The 13408-nt window shown below is 36.6% G+C and overlaps 1 protein-coding gene across 4 annotated transcripts in view; it reads left to right on the forward strand.

The window, feature by feature from the left end:
• BDP1 (BDP1 general transcription factor IIIB subunit) overlaps positions 1-13408 on the forward strand; it is an 89353-nt gene that overhangs the window by 71166 nt on the left and 4779 nt on the right. For 2 of the 4 annotated variants that reach the window (XM_072826743.1, XM_072826744.1), the window contains exons 31-38: positions 430-580; positions 807-987; positions 3787-3847; positions 4167-4353; positions 5585-5792; positions 9854-9893; positions 10568-10835; positions 11481-11727. In XM_072826743.1, the coding sequence (XP_072682844.1) occupies positions 430-580; positions 807-987; positions 3787-3847; positions 4167-4353; positions 5585-5792; positions 9854-9893; positions 10568-10835; positions 11481-11727 (1343 nt within the window). Of the gene's footprint in view, positions 1-429; positions 581-806; positions 988-1246; positions 1415-3786; positions 3848-4166; positions 4354-5584; positions 5793-9853; positions 9894-10567; positions 10836-11480; positions 11728-13408 lie in introns of those variants that run through there. The other 2 variants (XM_072826745.1, XM_072826746.1) reach the window with 2 other exon arrangements.

Below are 13408 nucleotides of genomic sequence, written 5' to 3' on the forward strand. Positions count from 1 at the left end.
AATAGCAAGTTGAAAGTAACTCTTTTATGTAGAAATCTTTTTTCTTCTTTTTGGGGCATTCTTTGCAAAATAACTCCCTCCCCAACACTTTGCCCAAGGTAGAACTAGCCAGACCTCATGTGTACCCTCCTCTAAACTTGTTTTGTAGGTGGATTTGTAATTACATTACTATCACCATAGAGTGGACATAAAATTGTTGTGGCAGCCACCAGTGAAACGTGCAGTGTAGGATTCATTAATCATCTGCTTTAACAATCTCATTGGCCAGTACCACTCTTCTTCCATGTGGATAAGCTTGATTTTTGGATTAAGAGAAATTTGGAAGAGCCACTGTATAGTGATCTGTCTTTGAATAGAGAACTTATTTCTTATATTGAGGTTTTAGCTGTATTACTTTAGACTACATCTTAAGTGTGTTTTTTGTTTAAGAACCTGAGAAAAATGTTTCTGAAGCAACGGAATTACAAGATAAAAGCCTTGGATCACTTACAGCAGCGGAAAATAAGGAGCAGAATAAATTGGCATGTGAACATGGTATTGAAGAGACTACTGTTTCTCAGGAAGCAAATCTAACTGAAAGGTAAAAGAGGTTCTGGGATTTTGTTTCAACTATAGTCATTAGCTACAGCTGTAAGAATTTGATTGGAAAAAGGGGGTTCTGTTGCATTAAAAATATTTTAGAAATTTGAACATTAAATCTTTGACTCACTTAGCTCTAAACATTATGCTGTAGTTGTCCACTTGATTTCAATACAGAACTGGAATACATACTCTGAAAGTCGAATATATATTAATTTCTTTTTCAGAAATGATGATCAAGAAGAGGAATCTCAAAAGGTTCAGATATTGTCAGTTGCTCCAGTTGTTTCCCCTGAGACAAGGCCCCATACTCTTGGTTCAGATATGGGTCTCACTGAGAGTTCTATCAAAGAGCCCCAGAGAGAGGACTCTGATGGAGACAGTATGCTTACATTTCATGTGTCAGAGGTAAAAGAATACCAATATAACATGGGGTGGCTGGGTGTTTATTCTCCATTTAAAAAAATATTAAGGTATAACTTACACACAGTAAACTTCACCCTTTTTAGTGTGTACTTCTACAAGTTGTGACAAACATATATAGTCATGTAAGCAACACATTAACAGTTCCATCATCCCTCAAATGCCCCAGGGCCCTTTTTAAGTCACACACTCCCTTGCCACCCCCACTGCTTGGCAATCATGGATCTGTTTTCTTTTCCTATAGTTTTGCCTTGCAAGAATGTATTGTGACTGAACTTTTATTGAGTGTGTCTTTAGTCTTTGGAACCTAGATAAAATAGCCAGTGAAAGTTATGAAAAAGGAAGTGTTTGTACAGAGTATTTACCTCCTGCTTGCTGGCCACTGAATCTGAGAAATACAGTCATGTTGCAGGTATTATTTTGAGATGTTACTACTACATGTTCGATACTGTGTAAGGTAGTGGGGAGGCAGAGTTGTGGGAAAACAGATTAGTAAATGAATGGTTGCTAAATGAATAGGTGCTATGAAGGCAAGTTGCATAAGACTGTAAAGGAGTGGTCCTCAACCCAATCCAGTAAAATCAGTCTCTGGAAGTAGGGTGTAGGCATTTGCTTTTTGTTGCTGTTAAAGTTACTCAGGTTATTCTGATGTGCAGCCAGGACTGAAAGAATCCTTGATCTAGAAGAACAGGTATGAATTAGCCAGGAAAAAGGAGAGGAACATATGTAAAAAATATGTAAGAAACATCATTTCATATCAGGGACTATAAATAGTTATGAGTAGGATATAAATGAAGTAGTTCGAGGTGAATGAGCTGGGTAGCCTGGGAGCAGACCATAAACGGAATGTTTAGGACTTGTTACAAGAGTTTGGGCTATATCCAGAGTTAAGGGATTTTCCCTGACCCGCAAGTTGTTTATTTTAACTTTTTTATTTTGAAATAATTTCAAACTCATAGAAAAGTTGCAGAGATCTTATATAGAATTCCCATATATGGGAATCCTGGGTGGCTCGGGGCGTGATCCCAGAGCATTGGGCTCCCTGCAGGGAGCCTGCTTCTCCCTCTGCCCGTGTCTCTGCCTCTCTGTGTGTCTCTCATGAATAAATAAATAAAAATCTTTTAAAAATAAAAGAGAATTCTCATATGCCCTTTACTTAGGTTTGTTAATTATTAACATTTTACTTCATTTGCTTACTCTGTCTTGCTCTCCATTTATATAGATACATACTTGTAAGAAACTGAACCATTTGGAAGTTGCAGACATGAGCCTTTACCTATACATACTCCAGCTTATATCTAATATCAACAAGGATGTTTCTTACAGAGAAATGATAGTACTGTTGTCACACTCAGTATTACCATACTATCTAACAAGGATTTAAAAATAATATGTAATAACATAGTTTCAGTCAAGGCTCTCACATTGTACTTAGTAGTCCTCCTTATTCTCTTTTCATCTAGAGTAGTTCTTCCTGACCTTTACCTTCTTTTGTGAACTTGACATTCCAGGGTAATTCACAATCTGGATTTTTGTGGTTGTTCCTCAGTATTAGATTCAGATTGAACATTTTGGCACAATTACTATTTAGTTGATGTGTTCTTCCTTTTGTATTACCTCAATAGGCATGTAAATGTCAGTTTGTCCCATTTTTGGTGATGTTGACTGGCAAGCCTGGGCCTGCCAGATTTCTTCCAATAACAGCATGTTTTATGCACTGTGTTAGTAAGTAATTTGAGACTCGACAATCTTACACCTAGTACTTCTAGTATCCATTGATGATGCTTGCCGGAATCAGTTACTGACTTTGTTGGTTACAAAATGAAAGTTTTCAGATTTAAGCAGTGGAAAATTATAATAAGAATTGCAAAAAAAAAAAAAAAAGAATTGCATTTTAGGGCAGCTCTGGTGGCTCAGCGGTTTAGTACTGCCTTCAGCCCAGGGCATGATCCTGGAGACCCCTCAAGTCCCACATCAGGCTCCCTGCATGGAGCCTGCTTCTCCCTCTGCCTGTGTCTCTGCCTCTCTCTCTCCCTGTGTCTCTCATGAATAAATAAATAAAATCTTTAAAAAAAAAAAAAAGAATTGCATTTTAGAGAATACAGTGTTTGCAATTTTGTGGATAACAGATCGGAAGGAGCAATGCTGGAGGCAAGGAGAGACAGTTCGCTTCCATTCTGGTGTCACCTACTGATAGTACAAGAGCTGCTGTGCTGGGGATAGAGGGAAGGTTGAGGGGTTTGAATCTCCCTTTCTTGTTACTTTGAAAAAATTTCATAAAATTCACATATTCAACAATTTAGTTGTAATCCCTTTATGCATATATATGTTTATTTAAATGAATCAAAAGTGAGGTGCCTGGGTGGCTTATTTGGTTAAGTGTCTGCCTTCTGCTTGGGTCATGATTTCAGGGTCCTGGGATCAAGCCCTGCATCAGGCTCCCTGCTCAAAGGAGAGCCAGCTTCTCCATTTCTCTCTGCCTCTCCCCCCTGCTTTGTGCATGTTCTCTCTCTCTCTTTCTCTCTCTTCCCTCCCTCTCTCTCTCTTGCTCTCAAAGAGATAAATTTTAAAAAACCTTTAAATGAATCAGAAGTTACTGGTACAATTAAAAAGTTTCAAAACACTTGGAAAATTGTATATGGTTAAAGAGTTGCTGAGTTTTGAAACAATTCTTACTATATCCAGTTGTCTGGAAGACTTTTTAAAACTAGAATTTGGAAAAACAAAAACAAAAAAAACAACTAGAATTTGGTCTGCCTCATTCCTGCATTTTAATTTTTTTAGGGTACACCAACTATGCCAGAAATACAACAAGAGAATGTAATCAGTTCTCAAGACTTAACAGGTATGATAATTTGCTTTGATAAAGATCACAGAAGCGAATAGTTTGGCTTTTACTCCCATACCCCATTTGACTATGAAAAACAACATAATTTTTTAGTCTATGACAGTCTTAAAAACAAAAAAAAAATTGTTATTCAGAATTGCACATCCTCTCTATGGTTAACCATCTTATCCTTTATTAAATTACTTTTTATTTTTGTGGGTGTAATTTGTTTTTTATTTGTGGGGGTAAGTTATAGTGAGACTTTTTAGAAATGTAATAAATTAACAAATTAATGATTTTTATAGTTCATCTTTTCATTACTATTAAACTTTGATAGTGAATCTAGTTGCTAACGTACATCAAGATGGTGAGGATGAACAAGCGTTCATTTTAACTCTGGTGGAAATTCCAACCAATGCTGTAGAAGACTTTAATGATACCACTGCACAGTTAATGCCAAACCCTTTACTGCCAGCACCTATATTGATCAAATCCGTGAATACAGAAGGAAGGAGTGACTTGAGGTAATGATTGAGCTAAACTATTTTATTTTTTTTTTTATTTTTTATTTTTTTAACTATTTTATTTTTTATTTAAATTCCATTTAACATACAGTGCAGTATTAATTCCCAGTGTACAATATAGTGATGTACACTTCCAGATATTACCTGGGAGTTAAACTGTTTTTACTAGGAGGAAAGAATTCATTACTTTATGAATTGAATAGTATTGACTGAATAAGCCATTCACAAGCATTATTGTAATTGTCCTGAAGATCTTATTTAATAGTTATGTGATAAGTTAGAGAAGAAGTTGTTGATTTTGTACCTGATAAAGCTGCCATTTAAACGTATAATAGTTTTGTATGAAACTTGTTTGGTATCTTAAATATTTTGAAAGCTAAAAAAAAATTAGCAGTTGAGCTGAAGGCGGCGCTAAACCAGAGCCACCCAGGGATCCTGGGCTTTTTAAATTCTTTACTATAGGGCACCCTGGGTGGCTCAGCGGTTTAGCACCTGCCTTTGGCCCAGGGCATGATCCTGGAGACCTGGGATTGGGTCCCATGTCGGGCTCTCTGCATGGAGCCTGCTTCTCCCTCTGCCTCTCTCTCTCTCTCTCTCTCTCTTTCTCTTTCTGTCTCTCATGAATAAATAAATAAAATGTGTTTTAAAAAAACATATACTGGGATCCCTGGGTGGCGCAGCGGTTTGGCGCCTGCCTTTGGCCCGGGCCGCGATCCTGGAGACCCGGGATCGAATCCCACATCGGGCTCCCAGCATGGAGCCTGCTTCTCCCTCTGCCTGTGTCTCTGCCTCTCTGTCTCTCTCTGTGTGACTATCATGAATAAATAAATAAAATCTTAAAAAAAAAAAAACATATACTGCATATAAAAAAATAAATTCTTTACTATAGAATTGATGTATTAAGACAGTCACTGGTTTAGGACACTTAATTGTCAAGTAGCATTAGATGTTGAAGTGTGTTTTTTTTTTTATAAGACATTTTAGATTAAAAGTTTAACTTGACAAAGAAAATGCTATTTCTATACCTTGGATTTAATTCAGTATTAATGGAATTCAGGTTGTGAGTTTTCAAGTATGAATTGATTGGAAAACTAACATTTTTGTGACCTTGGCCACATATATATTAATTACTTGGAAGTTTTTTGGCAGTTTTCTTTCGAATAGCTCAGCCTTTAACCTCATTAAGTAGATTCTAATTTGCTGATTTCATATGTATGCATTTTCTATGCAGTATGAATTTTCCAGTAACTTCATTTGGTCAAGATGCCATGTGTTTGTCTGATTCTGGAAAAGATGGTTCTGAAAAGCCTCCTCCTGCTAATTTGGATCTTACATCTAGGAAGAGATTTCACTGTACACTCGATGAAAGTGACCATGTTCCTCCTGCCAAGAAAACTTCACTCACTTCAGGAGATGATTGTCAAAATTACACCTCTGAGGTAAGAGAGAATCATCAAGCAAATAAGATGGCTATATTATAAGAGGTCCGTTTTTGTTTCTTGCTTAAGACTCTTTATATAAAGATAGTTCCAATACTTTTAACCATAAATAATCCATCTAAAACCAGTTTTGGATTATCACTTTCAACCAGTTCTAAATGAAAATTGATGGACATTAATCGGAAAATCCATCCCCAGTTCTGTTATTAGCTGAGAACAAGGCCAGAAGTGTCCTATAGGGGGTCCCTGTGTGGCTCAGCGGTTTAGAGCCTGCCTTTGGCCCAGGGTGTGATCCTGGAGTCCTGGGATCAAGTCCCACGTCGGGCTCCCTACATGGAGCCTGCTTCTCCCTCTGCCTGTGTCTCTGCCTATGTCTCTGCCTCTCTCAATCTGTGTCTCTTGTGAATAAATAAATAAATAAAATCTTAAAAAAAAAAAAAAAAGTATCCTGTAGAATTGGATCTTGGCTATACCCTTGAACAGCTGTGGGACCTGAGTAAAGATATGTTCTCTCCGTGAATGAGTTTCCTATTGTGTAAAATAGTAATAGTAGTATCACCACCACTGTTACCACAATGCTTAAAGCTATCCCTTGCTCTTAGGAAGAAAACCAGAACCTGTTTCTGTCTCTGATCTTACTTTGTCCCTCACTCTCTAACCATATTGAATTGATAATCTTTCCATTTTTTTTTTTTTAAGATTTTATTTATTCATGAGACAAAGAGAGGGGCAAAGACATAGCAGAGGGAGAAGGGGGGAGGCTCCCTACAGGGAGCCTGATGTAGGACTCAATTCCAGGACCCCGGGATCATGACCTGAGCCGAAGGCAGAAGTTCAACCATTGAGCCACCCAGGTGCCCCCATCTTTCAGTTTCTTGAATGCACCATACTTCTTCATGCCCCAGCATTATTTTTTTGGTCTCTTTCTGAGACATCTCTTTGCCAAACACAAACTTCTTTGTGTTTGACTAGCTAGTCATCACTACCTCAGAGATACCTGAAGATACTATGTAGATTTGATCACCAGCCACTATGTTAACGGTTTCTTAGCACCTACTTGTTTTTGTTTCCAGTATGCATAATAATTTATCTCACTATGTAGCTACACTGTGGAAAAGTTAATTAACTTATTTTCGGAAAAGTTGATTTAGAATCTATATTCTCAGGGACAGTTGAAGACCAGACAACAGAGGCAGTGTATCCTTGTATATCTGATAGGTGGAAGATGGTATCCCAGAATGCTTTTAATTTCTCTTACTATGAGTAAGGTTGAATGTCTTTCATATGCTTAGGAGCCATTTGTATTCCTTTCTCAGTGAAATGACTCTATATTCTTTACCCACTTTTCATTTGTGTTGTTAATCTTTTTCCTAGAGGTTTAGAGGAACTCTGTGTATCGTATGTCCATGAACGAGTTGCATATATTTTTTCTCGGTTTGTCTTTTAACTACTTTTTGTGAATTTTTCTTCTTGCATACTTTTTTTGGTTGATTTTGGTTGGGGGGGGGGGCATAAGATTTTATTTTCAAGTAATCTCTACGCATGTGGGGCTTGAATTTACAACCCCGAGATAAGAGTCTCATGAGCTACCCACTGAGCCAGCCAGATGCCCTGATTTTTTAATCTGAAAAATTTCAAGCATTTAAAAGATAGAGAAGTATAATGTATCCCTGTGTATCAGTTAACCCAGTTTGATCAGTTTATCAGCATTCCTTACAAACATTATTATTATTCTCTTTTGTTTTAAAAGTATATTTAATGACATGAGAAAAGGATCACAGTACATTACTATATGCAAAACTAGGCCCCCAGTTTATAATATACCTTTAAAAATGATAGATATACGTTGATGTGACTATGTAAGAACAGTATAATGTCTTTTGATCTTGTGATTTTTATTTTTTAAACTTTGTTTTCAGCATTCTAACAATAAAAGGATGCTTATAAAAGGTTGAAGTTACAATTGTAAATTCTAGAATGCACACATACTGCATTCACATACACATCCAAACTTTTTTTATTTTTATGTAATCCCATTTTTCAGTCTTTATGGCTTTAGGGGACTTTTTGTTATACATTCAAAGTCTGCCTCAAGATAAGTATAAATTCTTAGAGTTAACATTAATGATTTGGTTAGAATTTATTTTGGTGTTAGGAAGAGTGGAACCAACTTCATGTTCTCCAGGTGCCTACCGAATTGTCCCAGCACTCTTTGTTGAAAAATTCATCTTTTTCTCCACTGATTTAAAATTATACTTACTGGATATTAAATCCCATATTTGGGTATATTCCTGAATTTTCTTCTACTTTGAGATTCACCTATTTGTTCTGGGGCCAGTATCTCACTGTTTTAAGTTACAGTTTTTAAATGCTTTGCTATTTTATTCAGTTTGTTTGTTTGTTTCTCTTTCTTTCTTTCTTTCTTTCTTTCTTTCTTTCTTTCTTTCTTTCTTTCTTCTTTCTTCTTTCTTTCTTTCTCTTTCTTTTTTTTTTTAAGATTTTATTTATTTATTTATTCATGAAAGACACACACAGAGAGAGGCAGAGACACAGGCAGAGGGAGAAACAGGCTCCATGCAGGGAGCCTGATGTGGGACTTGATCCCGGGACTCCAGGATCATGCCCTGGGCCAAAGGCAGGCACTAAATCCCTGAGCCACCAGGGATTCCCTGCTTTGCTATTTTAAATGGAAAGTTTCTCTGTCCCCTCCACATGACTTTTTTTTTTTCATGTTTTTCCTAGTTGGGTATATATTTCTAAATTTATATTAATTTTAGAATTCAATTGTTCTGAGCTTGAAAATAAAAAACCGTTTTGTTACTTATATTAGGATCATATTAACTTGACCAATTAACATAGAGAAAATTGGTGTCAGATTTGTGATGTTGGATTTTTTTAATCCAAAAACATAGTATGACTTTCCATTTGTGTAATTATTCTTTTATGTCTCAATGGTATTTTCAGCTCTTCTTTAAAATTCTGGTCCAGGGGTGCGTGGGTGGCTCAGCAGTTGGGCATCTGCCTTTGGCTCAGGGCCTGATCCCAGGATCCAGGATCAAGTCCTGCATTGGGCTCCCTGCGAGGAGCCTACTTCTCCCTCTGCCTGTGTCTGCCCCTCTCTCTCTCTCTCTCTCTCTGTCTCTCTCTCATAAATAAATCTTAAATAAATAAATAAAATAAAATTCTGGTTCATTTCTTATTAGGTTATCTCCTAAGGAGAATTTTATCTTTTTTGTTGCCATTATCATTGAATTCTTTTCTATGTAGAGAGCTTACTGAATTCCCCTTATATACAGTACATTTTCACTTGATTCTGCTGGGCTTTCTAAGTAAATAGTCATATATCATCTGCAAATACAGTTTTAATTTGTCTTGTGTACTTTATATATCATTAATTTCTTTCTTTTTTATATATTGCCTAATAAACTAAAAAAAATGTCAGAAAATAGTCCTGATAGTAGACATCTTTTTCTTATTCCTAATTTAAAAGGGAATATTTCCAGTGTTTATGATGTGGGATTCTGGTTTTTGAATTGTAGTAATTATAGTTTATGGTGTTAAGAAAATGCCTTTTTTTCAAGCATGAACATTTTTGGACACTTTCCCTACATTAAGACACTATTTTCTCCTCACTTCTTTTGAATTATATTAGATTTCTCATATTGAATCATCTTTGCATTCCTGAAAAAACTCTGCTTGATTATCATGTGTTAGTGTTTCGATGTGTTGCTGAATTATGCTTGTACTAATTCATTATATTTTTGTACTGGTTATAATTGGAATTAATATTAATTGGAATTGGAATTAATATTAATCTTGGTTTATAAAAAGCATTTGGAAATTCACCCCTCCTTCACTGTGCTCTGGAACAGTTTCAGTAACAGTAGCAATGTATTCTTCGTATATGTTTGGTAGAATTTCCAGGAGATATCTTTTACCCTATAGCTTTCTGTATCTCACATGCTTTCTTTATTTAAAAAAAAAAAAAAAAAAAAAGGCAAGAACGATTTACATGATAAATGGATTTTTAAATTATTTTTTTGTAAATTTACTTAAAACAGGTGTGCTCAAAGGAAATGATAAATGTTTCCGAGGAAACAGGTAAGTGAAATAAATTTTACTGTGATATTTTGCTATTTTTGGATTATTTTTGATGCATCTATTCAAATTTGGAATTAAAGAAGAGTCTTGCTTGCTTTCTCCAAGAATCTTGCTTTTATTATTAGAAGTTTTTCTTCTTAGCTGAGATCTTGGATTTGGCACTTTCATAGTCATAAGAAGCTACTTTAAAAAAAAAAAAAAAAAAAAAAAAAAAAAAAAAAAAAAAAAAGAAGCTACTTTAATCTTGTAATTAATAGAAAACCATGTGGCTACAGGATTTTCTATAAAAGCTTAACTATATTTTAGGAATTAGAAAGCTGAGCATAAAAAAGTTTTTATAGTTCTTTAGGTTTATCTAGAGATTAGAAAGTGATAACTCTCATTTTGCTAGTTGAAGATACATTTATGGAGAAAGATTTTCCAGATCAAAATATGTTGATATGTTGATACGGTTATTTTTTATCTGAATGCAGAAACTGTAACCATACTTTTTTTTACCAGCTACAATGTTCTTAATAGATAACTTACATATTAATTTATCATTTAGCCTACTCTTACTACAATAGGTTTATGGAAGAATGTCATGATTTTTCCTTCAAATGTTGCAGTTCAATTGGATGTATAAATTTCAGTATGTGTTCTCTGTGCTTACCAGTTGTCTTCATTTTTTGAAGGGGAGTCTTACACAGCACAAGATACCTTCCCTACCTCAGGAAGCACACATACAACTCCAGAACCTCAGAAAGAACAACTTGAACCAACTTTACAGAATATAGGATCTGGATCTCCTGATAAAGTAACAGATACACATACAGAAAAGAGTACATCACAGTTACCTCAGGATGAGAGGATTGTGTCTGATAAGGAAGAGAAAACTTGTGCTGCTTCAAAGTCTGAACAAGTGACTAGCATCACATCATCTTCAAAAACCCCATTAACCAGGTACCATGAGATTATCTTTAACAAATGTTTCTCTCCTTTTCTCTTTCTCAAAGCGTAAATGTAATATATATGCAACAGATATGACATATACGTAAAGACTAAGTTCAGTACTACGGATAGTGTTTTCTAAACATACTCCTCGGGATCCCTGGGTGGCGCAGCGGTTTAGCGCCTGCCTGCCTTTGGCCCAGGGCACGATCCTGGAGACCCGGGATTGAGTCCCACGTCGGGCTCCCGTCCCGGTGCATGGAGCCTGCTTCTCCCTCTGCCTGTGTCTCTGCCTCTCTCTCTCTCTTTCTGTGTGTGACTATCATTAATAAATAAAAAATAAAAATAAAAAAAATAAATATATTCCTCTGTCAGTAATGTAAAGGGAAGGAGTTTCATCTAAGGAAATTCAGTAATGTCAACATTTTGATAAGACTCTTCAGATAAATACAATATTCCATATAATAAGAGCTTGACTTCAACTGAGACTAACTTTTTAGGTAGAAACTCTACATTGGCAGCTACTGGTACAATGATCAAAATAATAATGATATTTAGAAGATACGCTGGTGCCACTAAGGTGGTATCTGTCACATGTGCCATTTTAACCATCATGGAAGAAGTTGGTATTAAATATCTTTACGTTTGCATTTCTAGGCCTGGCAGGAGGCCCCTGGGATTCTTGTCTTTAATATGTTCAAGGAATAGTTTGGAGTCTGATGAACCTACTCATGTTTCTAATAAGAAACGCCTAAGGCCTCTTATACCTGCACCAAGACAGAATCTGAAAAGATCAAATCCACTCCATGAAAGCCAGAAAAAAGTCCATGAGTCCTCTGACCCGCTTCCATCTCCAAGTGTTGTGAATACTCAGTCTGAGAGTATTGACAGTTCAGCAGCTCAGGTGCGTGGTAACTGTTCTGTGTTACTATTTGTATGGAATGGGCTAGAAATCATACGCAACTAGGAAACACATGCCAATTGGTACTTTCATTTGGATGTCAGAAGTTATTTCAGAGCATCTCCTGTTTATCTCCTCCCCATCATACCTCACTATAAGAGAAGAAGATAAGCTGCTGAGGTAGGAAGTTCCAGCAGCTCCTTTAATATAAGGTCGTTTAAGCTAGCCATAAATGGACGCTGAATTGCCATTCCTTTAATGCAAAGAACTTTCTGACCTGTGGAAGCAAAACAGAACAGTGCTAGAGTTTTATTTGCATTTAGGGAGATGTCCTGATACCCATAAGAATTCAAGGAATGGGGGCAGCCCCGGTGGCTTAGCAGTTTAGCGCTGCCTTCAGCCCAGGCCGTGATCCTGGAGACCCGGGATCGAGTCCCACATCGGGCTCTCTGCATGGAGCCTGCTTCTCCCTCTGCCTGTGTCTCTGCCTTTCTCTCTCTCCCTCTTCTCTGTGTGTCTCAAATAAATAAAATCTAAAAAAAAAAAAAAAAAAGGCAAGGAATGGTAAAGTTAGAATTTGTTTGCATGTTTCCTTTCTCTGCATTCTGAAGATGTTCATATGGCAATTTGTGGGAAGGAAAAATACATGAGCTAGTATTTCAAAAACTTTGAAAGAATATGGGTGTTGGTTACGTAGGATCTCCATGCAGAAAAGGCTGGTGACCATCTCTTGGATAGCGTGAGCCTCAAGAGGAATACTTGTACTTAATACAATAATAGAGAGTGGAAATGTAATTTCATTTGTTTAATTTGCACCTCTTTAGTTATTAGTGACTAGGTTTTTCCCATATGTTTACTAGGTTTTTTTCTCTTTGTTTTCTTTTTTGTTCCTGTCTTTCACTGATTTAGAGCTTTTGGGATCTAGGTAGTTTTCTTTACCAATTTATGTGAGATTCTTATGTAAGAAAGCCACATACCTCTTAGCTCTTTACTGCAAGTAATTTTTAAAAATTCATTTACTTTTTAATTTTTGTAGGGTTTTTAGTATATACATAAGCTTTATTTATTTATTTGTAAGACTTTATTTATTCATGAGAGACACAGAGAAAGAGAGGTACAGACACAGGCAGAGGGGGAGAAGCAGGCTCCATGCAGGGAGCCCAACATGGGACTCAATCCCGCGTCTCAAGGATCATGCCTTGGGGTGATGGCGGTAATAAACCTCGGATCCACCAGGGCTGCCCTACACATAAGCTTTAAATGTTTAGTCAGATCTGTTTTTTTCTTTACACTTTTTTTTTTTTTTTTTAAGATTTTATTTATTCATGAAGGACAGACACACAGAGAGAGAGGGAGAGGGTGAGAAGCAGGCCCCATGCAGGGATCCAGACATGGGACTCGATCTCTGATCTCCAGGATCAGGCTCTGGACTGAAGGCAGCGCTAAACCACTGAGCCACCTGGACTACCCTTCTTTACAATTTCTTATATTGCTTTTATGATTAGGAAGGTTTTTCTCCATAGATAATAAAACATTTAGTAATCAGTTTTAAAGCTAACCCTGTTCAGGGGTGCCTGGGTGGCTCCTTTGGTTAAGTGTCTGACTCTTTGTTTCAGTTCAGGTCGTCCCTCAGAGTCCTGAGATGGAGCTCTGTGGAACCTGCTTGGGATTCTCTCTCCCTCTG

Source organism: Canis lupus, chromosome 5 (assembly GCF_048164855.1).
Source record: "Canis lupus baileyi chromosome 5, mCanLup2.hap1, whole genome shotgun sequence".
In the NCBI taxonomy this organism is placed as follows: Eukaryota; Metazoa; Chordata; class Mammalia; order Carnivora; family Canidae; genus Canis; species Canis lupus.